This window comes from Perna viridis, chromosome 5, assembly GCF_037379345.1.
Source record: "Perna viridis isolate PV_CMFRI_1.1 ecotype Kerala chromosome 5, ASM3737934v1, whole genome shotgun sequence".
Classification (NCBI taxonomy): domain Eukaryota; kingdom Metazoa; phylum Mollusca; class Bivalvia; order Mytilida; family Mytilidae; genus Perna; species Perna viridis.
The window spans coordinates 17146002-17169219 of record NC_142449.1 but is presented as its reverse complement, the minus strand read 5'-3'; the positions used below and the strand labels follow the sequence as shown (position 1 = coordinate 17169219).

Below are 23218 nucleotides of genomic sequence, written 5' to 3'. Positions count from 1 at the left end.
GTACACGGGAAGCACATGTTACAGGGGATGGATACCATACAAGGAAAGCACACGGTACACGGAAAGCACACGGTACATGGAATGAGTGCTTAACACGGAAAGCACACGGTACACGGAAGAAACAATTAATTTGAAATGAAAAATAATGTTGTTTTGAGTAGTTTTTTTACATATTTTGTAACAGTGTAATACAGTTGTATAAACTAAAAGTATAATTGAAATTAATAAAGATACATGTATCTAACTATGTCACATGCAACCCTTAAATCGTGGAAAACACGTAAAAATGCATTCCACCTCGAACAGAACGCCCAGCCTTGAATTAGATTTGTTGAATATCTTTCACCAAATTATGTGGATGCTTGTCTGTTATTTTATTAAATAAAAAATGAAGTTCAAAAAGTATACTTTTATGTTGGGGTGGTATCTGGAAATATTGAATATTAGAGATTTTGTAATAAGCGAGAAATTTAAAGATTTAAAGATTTTAAAGATCATCATCATCAATCTAATTAAATTAAATCTTTAATTACGCTGCCCTCCATAAATTGACTTGGTACATGTCAGATCGTGTATTTTAATCAGATCAAAAACTACAGCCAGTTTATTGTGGTTAATGCAGACTTTCACATGGACAAACGAATCTTAGTAAGTATGTGCATGCATTCCAAATGAATGAAAATGAAATCAAACAATACATGTATTTTTTCAAAATAACTGAGATAACAAAAGAGCGTCTTTCATACACATCAACTAATAATCCAATACGCGGGAAAAATTAAAATAGAAAATCAAGAACCAATAAAAATCAAGAGAACAGACACTGTGACATGGATTGCCAATCAATGAGAACTGAAATGGATAAATGATAGATTACCCAAATACTTAGAAAAGAAAAAGATTGTGAACTCAACATAATTAATTTTCTCTGAAATAAATATTTATAATTCATAAACTGATCCTATCACATATATATTTAGTCTATTTGCGTCAGTTTGAACCTTAAATTGCAATAAAACAAGGTCAAATCTGAAAAAAGTTTATGTTGGTGAAAAATTTTGTACACAATTAATACATGTACATGTACCATACACATTTTCTAGTCATTGTCTACTTGTATTTTCGTATGTTTTTAAAAATTCTGTGTCTACTGCATGGTATATGTACCGTAACGTTTACGCCATGAATCTTTGTTTTTTGTAATAAAATTAAATTTGTTATCAAATTAAATCTCAACATCACATAAAGTTAAGAGGCTGCTAGCTTTTTGCAAAAGCTATTACTTTGTATTGGGATTTCATGTATCATTGACTCTGGGTAAAATTTTTATAATTATTTTTTTTAATTCTTAATCTTTTATGACCACGCTTTGAAGTTTGTTATTAGATACATTTATCAGTAGACATTAAAGTGGTATTCATATGTTGGAGATTATTACTATTCCTTGTGCTAACATTTTTTACCGTATACGAGTTTACAAAGGACAATAAATCCCATATCAATATCTTCAGTCATCTTATCTTGCATATAGGTAGTGAGGACATAGGTAGTGGTCTGTGGTTCCGTTCTCGAGCCGGTATTTATTTGTATGTTAATTATTTGTATTATGATTAATGTCATGCACGAATATCTACTAGTAATCAGATGGTTCCATCTGATTCTTAGTAGATAAAAATTGTCATGTTCATTCTTAATATTTTCTTCCAAAATGTGAGCCTATACTATGAATTGTAGGTCTGGCTGTAAACATGTTTTCAACTAAGTTATTACATGTTCAGATATTCAGGTGTAGGTCCCGGGGTTAGGAACCCTTTCTTGATTTGGGAATTTTAATTAATGCAATGTTTCGCCAAAAACAGCTAATGATATCCTGGCACCTTTTACAACTAAGTTATTTCATGGTGACATGCCACACTAAATTGGATAGACCATTAGCTAAATATTATTTTACATCATTTATGAACGGAACATGCGCGTGTTATATTAATTTCAATTCTAATAAAACTAGCTTCTTGGTATTTTGAATAGACACATCCTGTGTTGCACAATATGTTGGTCATGTGTTTACCACCTTTTTACCACGGCTGTGGTCTGAAGAGCTTTGAAGCACATCATATTAGAATACAATATTTACAATCTATAAAATTATCTTGCCCTAATATACATATGTTAGTCTTTGGAGTCCGATTCTGTCATAAGGACTTTTAATAACCATGAAAGTCATTCTCAAGATTTACACATTTTATTGCATGCATTAAAAGTATGAGATGAATTCAAGGTCAATCTAGTAAATTACACGATACCTGACATAAATCGCGGAAAAGACGCAATCTTCACCGGGGAATAATTAAATGACTTTTAATAATTATGTTTAATCATACTTAGTGCTAGATTGATGGTCTAGTATACATGTTTTACAAAACATGTAACATGCCTCTGTTAATTATTTTAAACTTAAAAAAGGATTGCAATTCTGTATTAGCATCGTCTGCAATACACATAATCATAATTGATTGATGGCATCTCATAACAAGTAATGTGGTTTTAACGAGTTCGTACATTCAATAGCAGATGTATCAGAAAAATAATGTCGGCATACTCAGCTGATCGTCATACACATTCCCACACTAATATGGGCCTATATTGCAACCACCTAATCCGTCTGTCAGTCTGTCTGTTACACGTTTCTGTAACAGATTTCTCGGCTTCTGTTGAAGGGAACTGTTTTAATATTTGCACATTACTTTTGCATGATAACTTGTACCCAGGTTAGTTGCTTATCTGCTTTCTGTTTACTGTATGACAGTAATTTTTTTAGGTCGTGTGTAAAGGACTTTTTTGTAACAGATTTCTCAGCTTCTTTTACAGAGATTTGTTTTTAGTTATTTGGTATGCTGCTTACGCATGATGACTTGTAATGTTCATCGGAAGTTGGCCTCCCCTTTTCAGGTTGGTTGATTATCTTCTTCCTGACGACCGTAAGACTTCGTTACTATTTTCGTAACATATTTCTCAGCTTCTATTGGAAGGAATGACATGAAACTGATATTTACACACTTTCCACAGTGTAATTATGTAATTAATCATCAAAATCCCTTTCTTGCTTCTGTGTTTTTTTAATTTAAAGGTTGGTGATTGTAATTCCTTTTAAATCAATCAGCATCTCCAATTTGAAACTTACCAATTAAGGCTGGGGACGATATAGGCTAGAAACCACTAATTCCACTTCCCATAGGCTTCTATGCTAATTTCACAATATTCAATGGCTTCTCTGGACTTTATCTTAACTTTAACCTGCAGAGGACTATATATCAGCATGATTATACATATGTCAGCTCACAATCCTCAGAATGGCATGTGGGGTTAGCAGACTTGCAGTGTAGTACTGGTCACCGGAAGTGAAGGGTCTATAAATAGCATGGGATATTCCAGTGTTTTCACAAGATATGAGTATATTTAGAAACCATTATGGAGATTAGGCTTCACATCACAAAAAGCCAAATGCACCTATAAAATATACCGAAATGTTTTTCCTTTCAGAAACTGTTTAATTTTTTTAAAAAAGATGATAACTTTTTTTCACAGCGCTATGAGGAACAGGAGTAATTTCTGCGTAGGACTATTTTTGCGTACGTTCCAAATGCTCATTGGTTGAATTGGTGGTCTGTAACCTAAAGAGTCATTTTCTGTCTTAGAGAAAAAATAAATAACTATACAAGTATCTTCCTATACACATACTGAATGCATTTGCAAAGTTTCAGTGAAATATGACAAGCACTTTTTTAAATATTTGATTTTTAAATATAGGGTAACCAAGTTGCGCAAGCAAAAAAGTGACAATATTCTACCATACCTAAATGCATTAAATATTTTTCTGACTTTTCAAATAAAACAAAAAAATCATGACTTGTTTTTTTTTTAACAATATTAATAAAGCGATAGCCTTTAAAAGTAATAATTTTCTGAAAAATTGGTCTATTTATGAAAATTTATGTCTGACATGCCTCCCCCTTTTTCTTGATCACATGTCAAAAACCCTAAATCTTTAAATTTTTACAAAAGGTGATATTTTTGGCTTTACATTTGTAAATACAGTGTTTTCACATTAAAACATGACCAGAAAAGGGCACAAAAAGCAAAAAAGTACTCAAAAATGAATTTTCCATGTTTCCATAAGGAAATGCTTATATGTCCTTAACCGCAGTAATGAAAGTGTTGCGGTTCCCCTACTGCCGATTGTTAATTTAATACCTACACAGTTTACAGGTAGCAAAATTTATATGGAGTCCTGTAATGTTTTTAATAAATAGCCCACTGTGCCTTTAATTCATTTTTTGGGGGGGTTTCTATTAAACATGTACGCATGGACGCTTTCAGGTTTTGCATGACTACGCTTGTTTTTGGTTTGGTTTTTTTTTTGCTACTATTTTTGTTTTTGTTTTTTGTTTTTATTTTTGTTTAGAACTACTATTTGGCAAGTGAAAAGAAATCATGTGATCGGAATCTTGTAACACCGATCAAAAGGATAAATTCATTAAATAATACAGAACCGGATTATCATTGTATGATTTGGATGGAGTACTCTTATTGAAATATTTCTAATTCCATTAATTTCCAAAATAATTATAATCGATCGAAGCCTGATGAAATCATACATTTCCGGTAATAACATGGTAATATATACCGAACTTTTAAAAAATTATTTCTAGAAAAGCAGAGGACACTTACCCTACCGGTGCACCTGGTCCATGCTCCCAGTTCTAAGTGGAGTCTGAGTTGCTCATTTGCTTTTGTTACTTTATATGTATGATTTTAGTTACTTTATGTTCTTTGTTATGTATTTTCCATGTCTGGTCTTTGTCCCTGGATTACATTCTTTTGATTACCGCTATAACCTTGGTTCCCTTGATTACTCTCTCTTACCCTAATGCGAAATCTAATTTTATGTTTTAATCGATGACTCTTTAGACATAGGACGTTCTCGGGCATTGACTTTAAAGTGGGTCGTACATGTCGATGTTGTACGTTCAAGTGTATTTATCAATAAATATGTGCACATGTATTACTTATGATGTATACTAGGAGCCTGGGAATATAAATGCCTTTTATATATAATTTGTCTTCTCAAAGTCTTTAAATGAGCGAAAAGCACAAGGAATGGACATGTTGCTACAAGATCGCAGTCATCACTACAGAAATCTTATGATCTTGATCATGAACTCGAGGCTCGTAACAGTGTATCCATCTACGCCATCTGCACCATGAGAATCAATTTGTTCAATGCATCATAGATTTTTATTCCACTTTCGTCTACCCGGACTTGAATTTTATGAGCAACTTGGCGGGTGTTTCTAGAAAAGCAGAGGACACTTACACTACCACTTTATCCATGCTTCAGTTTTTATTGATATTCGAGATGCTCAATTGCTTTTGTTGCTTTGTACGTGTTATTTTGGTTATTTTATGTACTTTGTTGTGTGTGTCTGTTTTTTCTGTTAGGTCTTTATCCCTGGATTACATTCTTTGGATTTCCGCTAGAACTTTGGTTCCCTTGAATCGTAGCTTGAAGAGTAATCAAGGGAACCAAAGTTCTAGCGAAACTCCAAAGAATGTAATCCAGGTACAAACATCTGACAGGGAAAACAGACACACACAAATATGAAAGGAAAGATGACAATACGGAATGAAAATTAAAACTAACAGGCTCATTATGATTATCATGATGTCATATTTCTATGTAAAGCAACAACAATATTTTACTCTAACCTAATGTATGTCAAGAAATTAGCACAGCAGTAAACTTTTCTAGGATAAATAAATTTCAACTTGACGATTGTTAAATTGATTTTAATAAAATATACAATTTTACAATACTAAAACGGGTCAAATCAATTCAGTCGTTTTCCATAAACGCACTCAGCTTACTCCAAAATCTATGAATAAAATAATTAATGTTGCTGCTATCAGCTGATTGCTTAAAACGAACAGCTTCTAAATGCACCTGATCGTAATCATTTCTATCTAAATGAGATGAACTGGATTTCGTCAAACAAATTCCTATACTGTTTGTAAGATGCCAGCATTCACCAAAGTCAAACACAAATGTGTGTTTTTCCTTCATTTGTTCATTTCCTTTATTATTTGATCACAACTAACTTCTTCAAGTGCATCGCTTAGAAAAGTACGGGAAACAACAAATATAAGTCTCTTGCTACGTTTGCATATTTGGAGGATATTTGATAATTCAACGGAACCCGATTCTGCGTCCTAATGTTCTAGCTATATTGTATTTTTTTATGATTAACACGGAAAATCCATAGCGTCTGTTTGACCAAGTTGCCATCGTTTTGAGTATCTGCATACAAAATGAGAGCATCATAGATATTGTCAATAATGTTACACTGTTCTTCTGAGCTCGAAGTAATCAGCGTTCTTTTTTTGTTTAAAATCCAAAGATAAATATAAAATCTATATCGGTAAATAATACTGGCAATGCATACAACGCAAATTATGGTAGCACAACTTACTGCTGCTAGAACATACAACCATCTCGGTATACAATGGACTTGTAGATTATCAATGTGGTGGAAGATATCAATAGTATTTCTTACTGACCCATCTAGGTAAAGGCAAGGATATGAACCACCTTTTTCTAACTCAATATTGGTTGTAAAAATCCTTTTCAAAAAATTCAGTGAATTGCCGTTACACAGCAAAGGATTCCTATTCAACAGTAGGCTAAATTTTGTCGTTCCCATTCGATTTATGTGTACTGTAAGGTCATTAAGATTTTCGTCAGTGAGGTACTGAATTTTATTATTTCTTTGATCTATGCAGTCGAGAAATAACAGCTTTGCAGTCTTTGTAGGGACAGATTTCAACAAGTTGTTATTTAAAATTAGACCTTTTAAACTATTGAATTGGTCAGATAAGATATGCTCAATAGAAAATGATTCTAGTCGATTGTCAGATAAATCTATTAATCTCAGCTGGGTGAGTCCTTTCAAGAACCGTCCTTGTATATGGGCGCAGTACAATGTTAAGGGACAATTTTTGCATTACAAATTGTTGCAGACTCATACAGGAATATAAAATATATGGATTTAAGAGTTGACAATTGAATTTAGAAATATTAAAACTAATCACGCTTTGTAACACTTCGTAAGTATAATTCCAGTAATTAAATGATGTAGCTGTAAAGTCAACAGATCGAAGGTTCTTAGTACCGCCTACAATTATACCTTTCGTTGATTCTCGAAATCTCGAAGATTTTTGAGATTTGAAAACAATTTTACGAAAGGTATTATCCGTACTTGATGATAATCGAATTTATTTTTACTAAATTTGATATGTTCAAAATAGTGTATTTATTTCATCTTTTGTAAACCAGAACTATCAATTATTTGCAAACCGTTGTCGGAAAATTAAAATGATTTTAAACAAATATTTCCTATGGCAGCCATCATGTCTGCAGTTAAAACTTATTTTCCATAAAACTGGAAGCACGAACTTAGGTTAATCATATCCATTACCTTGTCTTTGAATGCATGTAAAGAAGCGATGACGTTAGACAATTTAAGGTAGTGTTGGTATGGAAGAAGTTAAACTTTTAATTTCGTCAACGGCACAAATCCATCGATTTCAATATGACGTAAGCTACATTCCAAATAAATAGTCCTAATGGGAACATATGTAAACGAGATCAATATATAATTGTGAAGTATCATCATATTGCAATCTGTAAAACAATGAAAATAACTCTTCAGAGCTGAGAACACTTTACTAAATGTGTCATTTTCTGGTCCTCCATCAGTGTAGACTTTTTCTAATCGAGATAAATCATCCCATTTATTGACTGGATAGGATGACATGCTTTATGAATGTATCAAGTCGGACCATTCATTCACAAACCTGATATGAGAGTCGTTTGAACTTTTATACTTTATGTTATGGTCCGATTTTACAAATTGATATATTCTGGAAATCTGCATCTAACTCTATATCGATACAAAATATATATTTAAATCTTTTTCTCTATACAGTTCCCACAGTTACCTTGGTTCCAATCTCATATAAAAGTCAGCATGAAAGTAAAGGATACTAAGCAGTCTTTTCTTTTCTGGTAATGGCAAATCTTTCGGTAGATGGTTGTACATTTGGACAAGAGAAACCAGCATGAGAAACAATTCTTGTCTCGCTAAAACTTCACCAAAGCAGGATCGATCTCTTACCTACGAAAATTACAAAATAGAACAGTGTTATAGAAATTGCCCCAAAAACAATCGTTTATGTCTAAAGGTATCTCAACATTCCAATAGTGTTAAAGAATAACACATCTTTTAAATGACAAGAAAATGGCACGTCATATTTTGTATTTCTTGTATCAGTTCCATGATAGGAACTGTGCAGAATTGTAGGTTAGGCTTAGTATGTTTCAAAATTCAACTTTCAATGCTTACATGATAAAATAAAACGATGTAACAATACATTGAAGCATCAGATGGTATCCTATAGCCTTTCACCATTATATCTGATTTAATATTGGACGCTCTTGGTGCAGATAAGGGGACAACACAATAAAATCGCATCGCCTTGTTACATACAGCATCAACGTAGGGCATTCTGGGTTTGTCGGTCATTGTTGGCTCCCTGTTTGTTCCTATAGTATCGTCAATCTCACGGTATATTTTTCTTGTATCTAAGGTTGGAGGATCATATGAAGAATTATTGAGTTTATGGTATTAGCAGTTGTATCAGTTCCAGTTAGTATAAGATCTCTGAATGAGCTGGTATTCTACAAAAGAAATTCAGTTTATTTGTTTCTCTCAGCTACGCGTATTTAAGGGTAAATAAACATTTTATATTACACGGCTAATAAAATCATATGTGTTCTTTTTTCGTGCTGATATTTTTTAATAAAATTCATTTTAAGTAGAAAAAAAAAAATTTAGAAGTTTTTTTTATATGGTTGTCTGTTGTTAAACACAAGCAACAACTATTAAGGTTCGTAGGTTATGAATGGTAAAATCAATCAAAGGTTTTTTTTTGGTTTTTTTTTGTTTTTTTTTGTTTTTTTTGTTTTTTTCATTTTGTAAACTTCTAAAAAAGATAATTGTCGCGATAGGAACTGAATTCATTTCCTTATATTTTCCTCTTTAAATCATGGAAATTTCAAAGATATTGATGTGTAACCATAAGACTGATCTCTGGAAAGACCATTTGTAATTTATGGAATCAATTAGTTAGTAACTTTCATCTTCAGTGGTAAGTTTATTATCATAACTGAAATACACATAACAAATATTTTTTTTTATTTAATCTAGTCCCCATTGACAAAAGTGTACCTGTGCACGAAGGAGATCAATTAGTGTTGTCGTCTTGTAACTTCAATAAATATTTATCCACAAAGTCCCTGTGGTTGTTACGATCTAAAGAAACTTTGTGTTCTTCCAACTGTTGTTTTACAAATTCTTCCATTTCATTTTCGATTTCGAATATTTTTTTAGTCCGAAAAACATCCCCTGGTAGATGTTCTAAAATCGGGAACGCTTCAAGTACCCCGGTCCATTCCATACTCACAATACTGTTATGCATGATGTCGATAATTTCAAGTTATTTTGGATCGTCATATCTAAATTACTTGTTGAACAAAAGAAAGGTTACTATATTTAAAGAAGCTGATTTAAAAAATATGCTTCGATGAAAAATTATTGTCTTTCATTTGCTGAAGTCTTCCAAGCAAAGATGACACCTCTTATGAAATTTTCTTTTCAAAATTGCTTTGTCCAAATCCGATCTGTTTCAACACGTTCAAAGCAGCATGTCTATTCTCCTTCCATAAAAGTCCACTCGATCCAACCAGCCCTTTCAAAATACATGCTATTATTATTGTTGAATGTTGTGATAGACTAATTTCATCACTTTACATTGATAGACGTGTGTAATTGGCATAATTCATGTGAGTTTTGGAGTTTTCTATTTCCTTGTTGTAACTTTCTGATCAGTTTGATGTTTTTTCTTATGATTTTTTAAACTTTTATTTGCAATTGCATGGAAAGTATGTGAATGATGCCCCCATCCAATGTGTATGATTGTTCTCAAGAAAACGTTGAAGCTTGGTCACCAGTGAATTTTAACGTTGTGCTAATATCTTTTCACTTCAAAATATATACGGTATAAATATAATACATATTAATACAATACTTTAAAAGATTTTATCTTACCTTCAACAGCTACTTTATCAAAAACAAAATTACGTGGGCGATCGGTGAAGACATCTCCTTTCCTAACAAGAAAATTCTTTAAATTCTCATAGCCATTAACGACTATTATGAGTTTTGTCCCGAGTTTTTAGCTAAAGATGTCCCCATACTTTTTCCTTACAGTTTTGAAACCTTCGATAATGTTTCCACTTTTTGCAAGGAGAGGAATATTGCCAACAATTGGCAATAATGGTGGTCCCGGGGAAATTCCTGGAGGTCGTCGAATGTTTCCATACAGAATGTAGGATATGATGCCAACTATTATAAGAACCAAAATAGCTGATACATCAAAAGGTACAACCATGTCGTTGTCGATCACACTGACTTATAAGTGAAGCGTCTTAAACTGATTGACGTAGTTAGTTTTCGTCAGGCCGAAGATAATTTCCGTTCTACTTTATGAGTACGATAAGAGTTAAAGGTATGTAAAGTAAATCGTCCGTAAATTAAAATTAAAATATTTGGGAATTTTTGTATGTATGCCACGTCGATCTTACACTACCAGTGTGATCGGGGTCATCATACTGGTAGTAAAGTAAAATTAAAACAATGGAGCAGAAATTCTAAATTTTCTAATAAAAATCACAGAGATACATGTTAATGCAACTTTCGATGAATATTAGAATTCTATATATGCACTTATAAAAAGAAGGAAAATTTAATGGAAATTACTCATGAAATTTAGCACTTATGAATGAATTTGAGAAGCAAATTTATCATAAATCTGAACGTTTACGTCCAGAACATATATATATACAGGGTTGTCTCTTAATCAAAATCAACGTAAAACTGATAGTTCACTTAAACAATTGAGAAAGTGATTGATATTTTTTTTCGATTGTTCATAACAACAGAAGTACATTTTAGCAGTGTCTCGCAAGAGTTTTGCAGCAATGTTTATAAAGTTACATATTTCATTGTTACAACAAAATTCCTTAAGCTGACTTGTGTTTCCTAACAGTATTTGTAATAGTCTTTCGTTGGAGTTTAAACTGTCAAGAAGCAGGTAAGTATGAACACAAAAATGTTCAGAACAGAAGTCCTAAATTTGTCCCGAATATCAGCAGTACGAATGCATTCCAATGCAAAGTGAGTAATAGAGTCAACACAGGGTGTGTAACATCTTGTACAAATAGTCTTTTTGGTTTGAGGAACACATGTTAGTAGTTTAGACAGACAGGGAAAACATATATGCAGACATCTTGTTTCTCCAACCTGAGAAAGTACCAACAGTGTGTAGTTGTTTAAAGCAAGACAAGTCATTGTCAGAGTTCATTCGGGCTTTGCGTTCACATATTACCATTGCTGAAATTGAGGAACTATCTTTTTCCATGTCAACTTACTAGGACAAACTTTTGTAGTAATGTATTCGCTAAAACACTGGTCTAAATTGTATTTAGTGAAAAGTCTTTATAGATCTGGGACGAAATCTTGAACGTCTTTTTTGCCAAACGTAAACTTATAAAGTCTATTAGGAAATAAACGTCCGCTTATGAACTCATGTCGTTTGACGCTAACTTCTGAAAAAAGTTCTTTTTATCGATTTCAACTAGTCCTACCAAACTTTCTACCATGCCTGACCTGGTGAATGTTCTTAAATTCTGTATTCGCTTTAATGAATAGTGTTTCATTTTCCGCAGTGAAGACATGTCGCTAACAGTCAAATTATTTCATAACTCACAACCGTACAATACTGATAGCAACACAACCTTTTTGTATGGCTTAACACAAGGCAATGGGTTAAAGTTTTGTTTCAAGTTACTCATACCAAAACGTCCATTGAACGTTTTCCTGTCTTTATCGCAAGCCTTTTCTACTACCCCAGAGCATTTCATGTTCGATGTTATATCTATTTATATCTATGTCAATCAGATTCTGTAGAGCCATAGGACTAAGAGCCAATAATGCAATGTCATCTGCAAACGCCGGATTACCACAGTTAATGTCTTTGATCTTTAGGCCGTGCGTGGCTGAACGCTTCAAGCTGATTCAGTAGTTCATCAATATATAGTTTATATAAAAAGGTAGATCACACACCACCTTGCCGTACACCTTGATCAATTGGGAACCACGATGGTGTGATTCCATTCAATAAAACGGCATTCTGCATATCAGTATGTCATTGATTAATGATTTGATTCCAAGATATATGCTACCGTATCATTCCTTCGTGCCATACAGTGCCAAATGCAATCTCAATGTCAAGAAATGCAGCAAATACCGTACTGTTGAGTTCAATGGCACTCCTAGCCGATTTTGACATGGTGAAATATGTAGAAACAGTTTAATGATTTTATGAACCCTTGTTGATCATTCGAAACTTGACTGAACATGTATTAATCCAATTGTCGATACTAAAGAAAATAACCTTTTCGAAAAGTTTATACAATGAACACAAGTGAGTTATTGGTCTGTATGAACTTGGCTTCGAACCTCCTTTATATACTGGAGCTATTAGTCCTTTCTTTCACACTGCTAGAATATACCCGACAGATCGTATACAGTTAGATAAATGTGTTAAGTTTAATGTGAATTGTCTTCCTGCGTATTTAATTTGGATTCTATCAACACCGGGCGACTTTTGTAATGAGAGGTATTTTATTACGGGGTCAATTTCTTCAAACGTAAACTCACTATTCAGGATAAGATTGCCTACATCGTCAGTTACTGTGCCGAAAGATCCAGAAAAACGGCCCTCATCGGAATGAGATACTTCACCATAGACATTTGCAAAGCTATTTGCAATGTCTATTGGGTTTCTGAACGTTTGATTGTCAGTCCGTATTTCCTTACATCGAGTTTTCTTCTTTGTTTTCTGTCCATTCCACAAGGTCCAAAAGAAACGTATATCACATTCTGCGGCTTCATCTATCTCACGATAATTGTCATTTTGATACTGTTGGTACGCTTCATTTTTGGGTATTTCGGAAAATACGTTTATCTCGTTTGTAATTACTATAGGATTCAAAATGTGTTCCATTTGGCCTTCTTTCATCAATCCAAACATAGCTTATTCCATGTGCTGTTTTGTGGGTTTGTCTAATTTCAGTGGCCCAGTAAGGTTTTAATTTCGAATCAAAACGTTTTACATGTTTGGTATCAGACGATGCTTTTACTTAAAATATAAGTTGTAGCAGTATTAAAATGTTCAACGGAATGTACAGGGTCGGTCCAATCAAGTTTTTCCATTGAAGAACTCATCCCGATATCGATTAACAGCTGATAGTTAATAAGATCTCTACAGTTGCTTTATGTCAGGCGAATACCGTTGGTCGCTGGACATCACTGTATCGTTCGACAGGTACTTGTAATGTACAGTAAATTGGTAGGTGATCCGATAGTAATTCCGTATTCACAGTACTAAATACTTTACACGATGAAATACATTCCTTAGATATTTCAGGTACTACTATATAGTCGATAATTGCTTGCAGTGTGGCGAATGTTTAAGAAATTCCGGTACAAATATCCGCTTTATTGATTGGAATGAGAGAGTGTTTTCGCCGCAAAAAGCTGTGGAATTACTCGGCTTTTTTACATGCAATAGGCAACACTGGAGAAGTGTCGTATTGACAGTCATTAAGATGATTAATACAGTACGTATGCAATACCTAATCAGGATATTATAGAATGGTACGGCTTTGGAATCAGTACTCAAAAATTTATGCTGCATATCTATATTGACCATTGTTATTTTTGTATTGGGTCCATCTCTGTTACTACAAGCGGTTACTCATCCACTTTCTACACCGAACGTTGGTAGGCCAAAACGTCGGACTTTTCGAGTAAGTTTATATTGTTGCAATCAACATTCACTTTGGTTGCCAATTTGCCATTCCTAGCGCTGAAAATTGCAATGTGTGTAACTTTGACTCCCTTGCTTTCCATGAAATTTACAATCCCAGACTTTGTGGATTTATTATCAATGATCCCGATATGAAAACTAGCGGTTCGCTTACGTCGCTTGATTCCAAAGAAAACATTCGTAATTTCGTCTGTTGATATTGGTTCAGATGCACAGCGATCGATACTTACAAATTTGTAATTCCCCTTTGGCTATTTTACAGCATATATTACAACAAGAATGAAAATTTTATTACCAGCAATATTCCTATTGCTGTTACTTTCAGTGGCCATTGGATGTTTTCTTGTCCTCCGCAACATTTACAACAATTATTTTGCAAATCTAATTTCGGTAAGTCTACAAACGCAATCGTGCATATGTGGCTTTGTTTTTACATCGTAATTCTTAATTTATAGACACAATTTCACATATCTTAACGTCGCGTTATTTGTTTTCGGATTCCATAAATAAAACGAAAAAATATATTGTCTATGTTATAGATGTTATTGTGTTTTATGTTTTTTACATTCTGTGGATTGTTTATGTTTCATTGTCATTATATTCTGTTGTCTTTGAATAGTTTATAATGTAGAAATCTACATGCCTGAATACAGTTAATTAAAACCTACATTGAAGACATTTTATCGATAGTTTACTTACTATTTGCTGTTCGTTTTTGTTTCTTCAATCATAATGCTTTATGATTTGTTTTACAGTAATACATGCAGTTCTGATAGCAGTATCAAAACCATCTAAACAAAACTATTTTCATGGACACACAACTGAGACATTGTACCGTGCTTATACAATGATCATAATAGAAGTGTTCAAGGTAAAAACAATTAGATTATATTTTCAAAAAATCCAAATATAATTAGTTTACTTTGGACAACATTGTATTTTAACACATGTATACAATGGTAAATTGCAACACATTTTTTAAACACATTTAAGACATTTATTTCCATATCGGTCTTTTACATATTTTCCATAAATTTAAAAACATATGAAAACATACATTAAACGTTTTCCTTTGTAGTTGAAGAATCCCATTCCATAAAGCGACCAGGATGTTTTAATGACTAGTAAATTACCTCAAATTCAAAATTCCAAAAATTATTTTGTTTTTATTCTCTCTTTATGACTTAATGACAAGTAGGGAAACTAGCAAATATTTTATTACAGTATCTTTTTTTTAATAAATATGAATAACTTCCTTTTATGTATATTTCATTGTTTTTTTAGGATACGACAAGACAAATTCGCCCTCTTAGAATAATGTAAGCATTTACAGTAGATGGCACAGCATCGTGTGACGTGAAACTCCAATTATCTGAGCCGTATATAGTTGGGGGTACATATATCCTTTTTTGGTGCATTACCAACAATTAGTACCAGTTATTATTTTAAAACTTTTTTTGTAATTTGTTTTTATTATATTGTAAATTGATGTAGATATTTAAAAAGAATAAGTACTAACATTGTACTTTTCATAACAACAATGTTTTGAACACCAAACAGACTTAAATGTTGTTTCTCAATGAATCATTTATATTTATAGTACGCATCTATTATAGGACATTTCTACGGGAACCGTAAAATGATGTTGAATATCTGTTATTTGAATAGAATGTACAGCTCCATTACCTCATGTGAGTTATCATTGACGAGAGGGTCAAAATCCAACAGATATAGAAAGACACCAAACAGACGACACAGAGAACCTGTTCACAATTACTTTAAGAATTTTAACGGTTATCCTGACCGTTATCAACCGAAAACAAGTACAACTGGATATGACTGTTCATGTATGGTAAGCAAAACTTGCCCTAAATACTTACCAGTTTAACAGAATAAAAGAGAGTTCTCAAATCACTATTTGCTTTCAAATGAACGATTGAAAGCTGTGTTTTATTTGTTACGTTCAGGGTAGCTTACATTTAGGTATGAAAACAAGACCTTAATATTTAGTTACTTTTATTTAACTTAATTCCGTAAATATTAATCCTTTTCCACTTTGTTAATTTTAAGATTCGTACATGCTCAGGAACAAATTGTGTGCCTTTCCCTAACACTTGCATATGGTCACAGCATCCCACACGTGATCAAAAAATGATGTACTGTAAGAGAGGCAATGATTACAGAGGATACAGAAGAAATAGTCATTGGAACGATTGTCCAACAGCGAACGATCAACATCTCTACTATCGCGGAGGATAGGCTATCACTGGTTGAGTTTAAGTCAGTGTGACAAATTTCTGAATAAATTATATTTAAAGCATCTTGATTGTTAGGCTTCTATGTGACAATAATTTCATATCAGAATATATTTATTTACATTGCCATGGTTGCCCTCGTCCGTTTAAATTCAAATTCATCACCATATGAGCAATTAAGCGAGTGTTTCTAAACGACAGAGACACTTCATCTACCGATGAACCTGGTTCATACTCTCAGCATTAGTGAGTTGGGTTTTTATTTAATTAATTCGTTACTTTTAGCACTTATTGTCTTAATTGATTTATTTTGTTTTGTTTTGTCTATTTTCCCGGTTCAGTATTTGATTCGGATTGTAGATATCGTATTTGGCGTTTTACGATGTCCCGATCTACAAAACATTGTCTACTATAACGAATATGTTGTTGCAACAGTAGACAAAGCCCAAAGCAACATTGGTTTTATCTGTAAAACGTATTACATCCAATTTGTTTTATCAGAGGTAGACATAGAAGATAATTATAGTTATAAGACCGATACTAGAACTACGCTCTCCAAGCAAGAGATATTGGAAAACCATAAATCTGTGCTATCCTATTTTAATCTCTCTACCACACTTAGTGGTGATGATCTACCGCCTATGTACAGAAAGTCACAAGAATCCGTATGAACGATGATTCATAGCCGGATCTGCAAAATTTACCACCAAACCTCTTTCAAAACTTTTACTTCTACACTTGCAGCTGTAAAAGAGGGTCTCCAATCATACCAAGACTTTTGTTACTCCCGTTGTGGTATTAAATAATGTTTGTCCTGAAAAAAGTGGAATGATCTTTTGGAAACGTTCAATTCAATAATATTATTAGAACTAACACAATACATAAACACCTTTGTATTTACTAACTCTTTTTACTTCTTTTCCCATACTCTGTTAAAATCCCGACTCCAAAACATCATGTTTTACTTATTTTTTCTTGTAGAAGGTAGAACGGTACTATTTATTTCCATAGGCGACAATAGTAAAACTTGTGAACAAAAATCACCCCTACAAAACAATGACGGAGCCATAAACTGACCTTTTTCTAATCTTCATATCTTTATTTCCTCATCTTCATTAACCAAAAACGAGAACAAAGTCATAGCATAACCGTCTCGTTTGTTTGGTATTTTAAGCAGATGATGTTAGGGATCAAAATTCCCCCTTCTTCTGCAAAATGCAGGTACATTTTTAAAATTCATAATATTTATATTAAATGGTTTTCAAAAAATGTGTTGCACTTTTTTAAAGTATAATAGTGTTATTGTCTAAAAATAATTAAAAAAATGGTATCTAATAATGAGAGATAGTACCGTTTTACATATACCGACAACTCGAAACTTACAATTTGAAATTAAAGTCATATAATGAGTCACACAGTTGTATTAAGATTGTCCATAGTGAAATCAGTTGCTTTCTTACATTTTCCTTATTCTCATAAGCATTGTCATATGTTGTAGTCAGAACCTTTTTTTATATCTTGATTTACTTAGATTACTGCATAAATATGCATACTTTCATCTATCTTTTTAGGCTTAAAAAGCTTTTAATTGTAGAAGTACAATTTTCTAAGACACATAACACCAACTCTATTCCACACTTTGGTACATACCAAGAAAATACCAGAAATAACAAGTAAAGCATGACTAAAAGAGGAAAAATAAAGTCTATCTCTTTAAAACTAGAAAGTAAAGAAATAAAAATACTCTCATAGAATTAAACATATTTCCTGGATTGCTTGGTCAGACAAGCTGATAGTATAAAATGCCTTCAGTTTTTTTATGAAAGTGGTTTAAATGGAAGCAAAAATTTAAATTCTTTCAAATAAGGCCTACTTCACTCTAAAATCTCCAAAGTGTTTAGAAGGATCACCATAAAAAAGGCTAATATGAGCTTTTGATATGCTGAAATTCACATCTTCCCCTGTAAATTTAGCCACCTGAAGCCTTTTGTTTACCTTATATTTCACAATAAACAAACAACAAATTAAAAACAAAATATTGGAATTCCTTACTGGTTATTAAATCATAGAACATCTCACCCCTAAAGCTTAATACCTCCTCAAAAGATACAATTTTAAATTGATTTTGCATCAAGGACTATAATCCGTCCAAAATTATGCATCATTGGGTGGTGAACAACATCATTAAAAGAAAAGGTGAAGAGGTATCATTGTTTTAAGTTGTGAAATAGAAGAAAAGTACCTTACTAAAAAGAACTTATAAAAACATAGAGCAAAATAAAGAGATAAAACTTAATTTCAGAGCATTTTTTTTATATCTTCCCAAATTGAGTAATGGGAGAAATTAAGAAATGCTGACTCGTGAAACTGCTCAAAATTAACCCTAATATTTGTGTATTTCATCAATTTGTACTGACTTCGTCATACATATCTTTCAGATACATAAAAATTTGAAAAAAAAAAGGAAACATAAATTTCCTCCGTTTTGCAAAATATCAGAATAGGTAGAACGGTACTTATCATTTCCAATAGGCGACAATAGTAAAACCTTTGAAAAATTCATTCCTGTAACACTTTTGTTTTCAGTCATATAATAATGAGAACCAAGTCAAAGTATAACCGTCTCATTTCTTTTGTATTTTTAAACAGATGATGAAAGGCGTCAAAGTTTTTATCTGAGAAAGGCACATAAATATTTAAAAATTATAATATTTATGTTAAATGGTTTTCAAAAAATATAATGCATTTTTTTAAATTATAATAAGGAGTCTGGAATTAATAAACATTTTGGGTATCCGCACAATTTGTCCAAACGTTAATTTCGTAAGTATTATTTCTAGTTCCACTTTGTAAATTTTCAGATTCGTACATGCTCAGGAACACATTGTGTACTTAGCTCAAACACGTGCATATGGTTACAACACCAAACAAGTGATTCGGAAATAAAGTAATGTGATATAATAGTTTATAATTATGGAGGATACAGGGATCGCTAATACTCAACGCCTCTGCAATGACAGAGGATGATATATCACTGGCGTAGTTTAAATTAGCGTGACAAAAGTCTGAATCAATGATATGATGTCACCATATGAGCAACAAAGTGGGTGTTTCTATACACCGGGTACTTTTAACCAACCAGTAACACCTACCATACTGTGCTTATTCATTGCGCCAACAACCATATTAATTCCTTGGGTTTTCAGTTTAGGCTGAAATATTTGAAGTATATGAATTTTAAAGGTTTAAAATTCCTTCTTATTTTACCATGGGAAACTAAACATTGTGGACATGTATTTGCAAAATATTGGAATACACATTCAATTAATTAAATATCAATAAGCATATTAGATAAAGTGAGCATGGACTTTGGAATACCCGGTATACAGTATTTGTATTGCTTTAAGAGAATATGCTGGAATATAATACCTGGACATTTTAAAAACTCAAGCTTTAACGTAATGTGTACTGTTCCTAAGAAATGCCAGTACGTTGTTGATGTGATATTGTTTAAGGACAGCTTAACAGATAGTAATAAGTGATGACCCATAGATATATTCTACCAATAAAGTGAATCTAAGATTAAATACACAAACTAATAACCAATTTCATTTTCAGGGATAATATGCAATACTACTGGTGTCGCACAAACGCCATTATATTCTTACGATGTGGTACGACAATGAAAAAGCTTCATCAAACTTCAAATATTCAATAAACTTTCGTCTTATATAATAAATTAATTATACGATTAAACACCATTTTTACAGAATCTATCGATATGCTAAGTTGGAACATTCACTCACAAAAAAAATAAAAGTCCTAACAACTCTAATCCTGCACTACCCGTAATTTATTTATCTTTTTTTTTTCTCGTCAATTCTCATTGAGTGAAATTGGACCCGAAATCGACATTGCAAATTGCGGCAATCTGTTGTCAAGTTCAACATTTGAAGTAAATATATGGGCTACTAAACACCATACTCCTTCAAATGTTTTGTTTTCAATATACGATGCCTAAAATAATGGACTGAATCAGATTATACCGTTTCACACATTTTAAAAATAAGTCTTGACACTCCTATATCGGACTTTCCTCATATTTATAGAGACTTAACATCATTATGGATATTGTCTTGGCATACATCTACAGCTCAACGCCAAAGTCATGGATCCTAGTGGGAGAAAAGATTAAAGTTTTTCCAACAGTGTAAATAAACTCCATATTTACAAAGAATATTAAAATGATACACACATAATGCTAAATAGAAGCATTTCAGAACTTCCATTTTTTGAAGATGTATTCTATACAATTACTACTTTATTTCTTTTATCAAATAGTAAACCAGTTGAAACAAGATTCGATTGACATGGCGAGTGTGAGTAATGTCTTTTGCAGATGATTTTTTTGTGTCATATGCATATAAAAAGACACATACTAAGTAGTCAGCAAGCACGTGCACAATGCTTGCCAAATATACAATAAACAAATGCTTGTATTGCGCTTTTAAAATTCCAGAAACCGGTATGCTCAATAAAAGAATGTTCAGTGTAAACTAGAAAGATTACAGACAAATTGTATTGCTATATATCTTAATCAACTTGTTTTAGTACCTCTCCCTTTTTTCTTGCATCATGCTGTATTAAACAATAATTACTTTACGAACTTTGTATTATATATGTTCTTTCTTTACATTTCATGGGTACCCTAGATAATAAAACATGTTATTTTTTACATACTTATGCAGATAAATAAATAATAAAACAGTTCTTAAACTTTTTAAAATGCAACTCGATCCAAATTCCAATTTAGAATCCCATGGTATTTATGACAACTATTGGAATAGTGATATACTTCAGGCAATGATCATAAAATCAGATCTGAAAATATTATATGAACAAGTAAATACAATGTAAGAACAGCCATTTTTGCATGCTTCACGGGTTAAGAACTTACGCATTATTATCTTGAGTTATCACCCACATGTGTAGTAATTAATGTGCAGTTTACATTTACATGTAGTTTGAATTTTATCTAACCCAAGTGATAGTGCTGGCCTTTTTGATTATGTGGACTTTTAGTCCACATGAGCTTATGCTACCAATATGCAACAATTTCCAAAAGTCGCGAAAGGAGACTAAGTAATTACAAATAATTCTGCAAAGAATTGTGGTTGTATAATGGTATGCCGCTGTCGTCGTCCGTTTGATCAACGTCATCCTTAGACACTTGGTGTTCATGCAATAACTTGAAAATTTGTTGTTTGATCATTATGAAATACATGTATGCTTATATAATGTGTAATCTTTATGTTTCAAAATATTCCTTTTTTTCTATTTGTATATCTTTACTGTTTTTATGTATCTTTATTCCATGTATTTAGTTCTTGTGTTGTAAAAACTAACTACACTATTTTGCTACAGTGGTTTTCTTTTTAATTAAATTTCGTGGATAATCTATACCGTCAACAGGATAAAAAACTAGGGTTGTATCATTCTGACTACTATATTTAAACAGCGGATCATTCATAATCATTTGTGTGCTAAAACCAATTTTTCATGTTTTTGAAACCCCTTTTTATTTATATAATGACGTGTAAGGAATATGATTTTTTTTCTAATTTTTAAACAGGGTATGCTAAATAACCTGGTTTGTGACAGTTTACACTTACAAACCACGAAGCGTTTACAAAAGAGTGTTAAATGGACAAAACCGGGTTATTGAGTAAAACCTGTTCAAAATTTGAAACAGTCTTTTTTATCTTATCATTTATGTTTGAAAGCCCAAATACAAAGATTTGATTTGTGTATATTTGGTAATGGATTACATTCTTTTGATTACCGCTATAACTTTGGTTCCCTTGATTACTCTTAAAGAACCAGATTGAAACGAAACAAGATAAAATTTTTAAAAAAAATCTTCAAGAAGTTGCATAGTTTATAGGTACCGTGTGTTTTAAATATACTGGGCAATTCAAACGAATACCATTTTTGACATAATGAATTAAGAGCATCTATTGAGCATCTATTCAGGAAACGGTAGGCAATTAGAAAAAAATATGGCAAAATGAAAGTTGGCATGACCTTATCTTTCTTTGGGAGCGTTGCAGGTTTCACCTGTCTCACAATGTAAATTTGGACAATAGAGGTTGTGTAGATATGTATTAGGCTTTCTCAGAAGAAAATGACTATACTCAACATAATTCAAAGTTTGAGGGCATACACTGAGCTCTGTCCATTATAGGCATAGCCATATACGTATCAAAAAGGTACCAAAAATAATAAAAAAAACAAATCCAGAGTAAATATCACTCTTTAAGAACTATTGATTGCAATAGAAAATTATCCGATGGAGCAGTGTAGCGAATAGAGTCGTTGGGAATTTTTCAGACCTTTTTATATATATAAATGATAAAGATTTACGTAAAACCAAAGAAATGATGTTTATTCGTAAATTTAAATCGAAATTGAATGGACGTTAACATTTTTCATGTCCTCTTATTTCTTTCTTTTATTTTAACATTTTTGACGTTATTATTTAACTCCCCTTATATTATTATAACGTCACTATATGTATAACGTTACGTTGTCGTTATGTAATGTCACCTGAAGATTGGCAGCAGCCATGAAAGCGCTAGTGATGTGAATACATAAATATATCGTGAAAATCTGATCGTGTTGAATTTTTATTGACAGATATATTCCTCTGTATACAAATTATCATTTTGTCACATAGATGCAAAACGAGAATATTATGAAAAGGAATCTACAAAATTAATAATGTGTACATGATACATGTATTTCACAAAAATAGTAATTGAAACTAAATTAAAGTTCTAAAGCTCAGATATTTGATCACTGTTCATAGTAATCAATAGTTGTTATTGTGATAATGA

The 23218-nt window shown here is 32.3% G+C and overlaps 1 protein-coding gene and 1 long non-coding RNA gene across 6 annotated transcripts; one reads left to right on the top strand and one right to left on the bottom strand.

Annotated features, from left to right (window-relative positions):
- Nucleotides 1-5804: 5804 nt before the first annotated feature.
- Nucleotides 5805-10772, bottom strand: LOC148616306 (uncharacterized). Its single transcript, XR_015922151.1, has 4 exons — nucleotides 10224-10772; nucleotides 9345-9864; nucleotides 8460-8794; nucleotides 5805-8231 (listed from the first exon to the last, which is right to left on the bottom strand). It is a non-coding gene; the product is annotated as an uncharacterized LOC148616306 (long non-coding RNA).
- Nucleotides 10773-11910: 1138 nt separating this feature from the next.
- Nucleotides 11911-16348, top strand: LOC148616305 (uncharacterized). 5 transcript variants are annotated; one of them, XM_088581587.1, is made up of 5 exons: nucleotides 11911-13858; nucleotides 14823-14938; nucleotides 15352-15386; nucleotides 15736-15919; nucleotides 16138-16348. In XM_088581587.1, exons 2-5 carry the CDS (start codon nucleotides 14915-14917, stop codon nucleotides 16324-16326), a joined length of 432 nt encoding a protein of 143 aa, XP_088437713.1. In that variant the 5' UTR covers nucleotides 11911-13858; nucleotides 14823-14914; the 3' UTR covers nucleotides 16327-16348. The 5 variants fall into 5 exon arrangements, 2 of the variants coding, with proteins under 2 accessions (XP_088437713.1, XP_088437712.1); XR_015921908.1 differs by lacking the exon at nucleotides 11911-13858 and having other exon boundaries at nucleotides 13867-14938; nucleotides 15684-15919; XR_015921907.1 differs by lacking the exon at nucleotides 11911-13858 and having other exon boundaries at nucleotides 13867-14938; nucleotides 15352-15460.
- Nucleotides 16349-23218: the final 6870 nt, after the last annotated feature.

Excerpts from the sequence above, each read along its gene's own strand:
- LOC148616305 (XM_088581586.1), top strand. The coding sequence starts at position 14,807 with ATGATTTGTTTTACAGTAATACATGCAGTTCTGATAGCAGTATCAAAA. Across the intron at positions 14,939-15,351 it reads TCATAATAGAAGTGTTCAAG|GATACGACAAGACAAATTCG; the intron begins GTAAAAACAATT and ends TTGTTTTTTTAG. Across the intron at positions 15,387-15,735 it reads ATTCGCCCTCTTAGAATAAT|AATGTACAGCTCCATTACCT; the intron begins GTAAGCATTTAC and ends TTATTTGAATAG.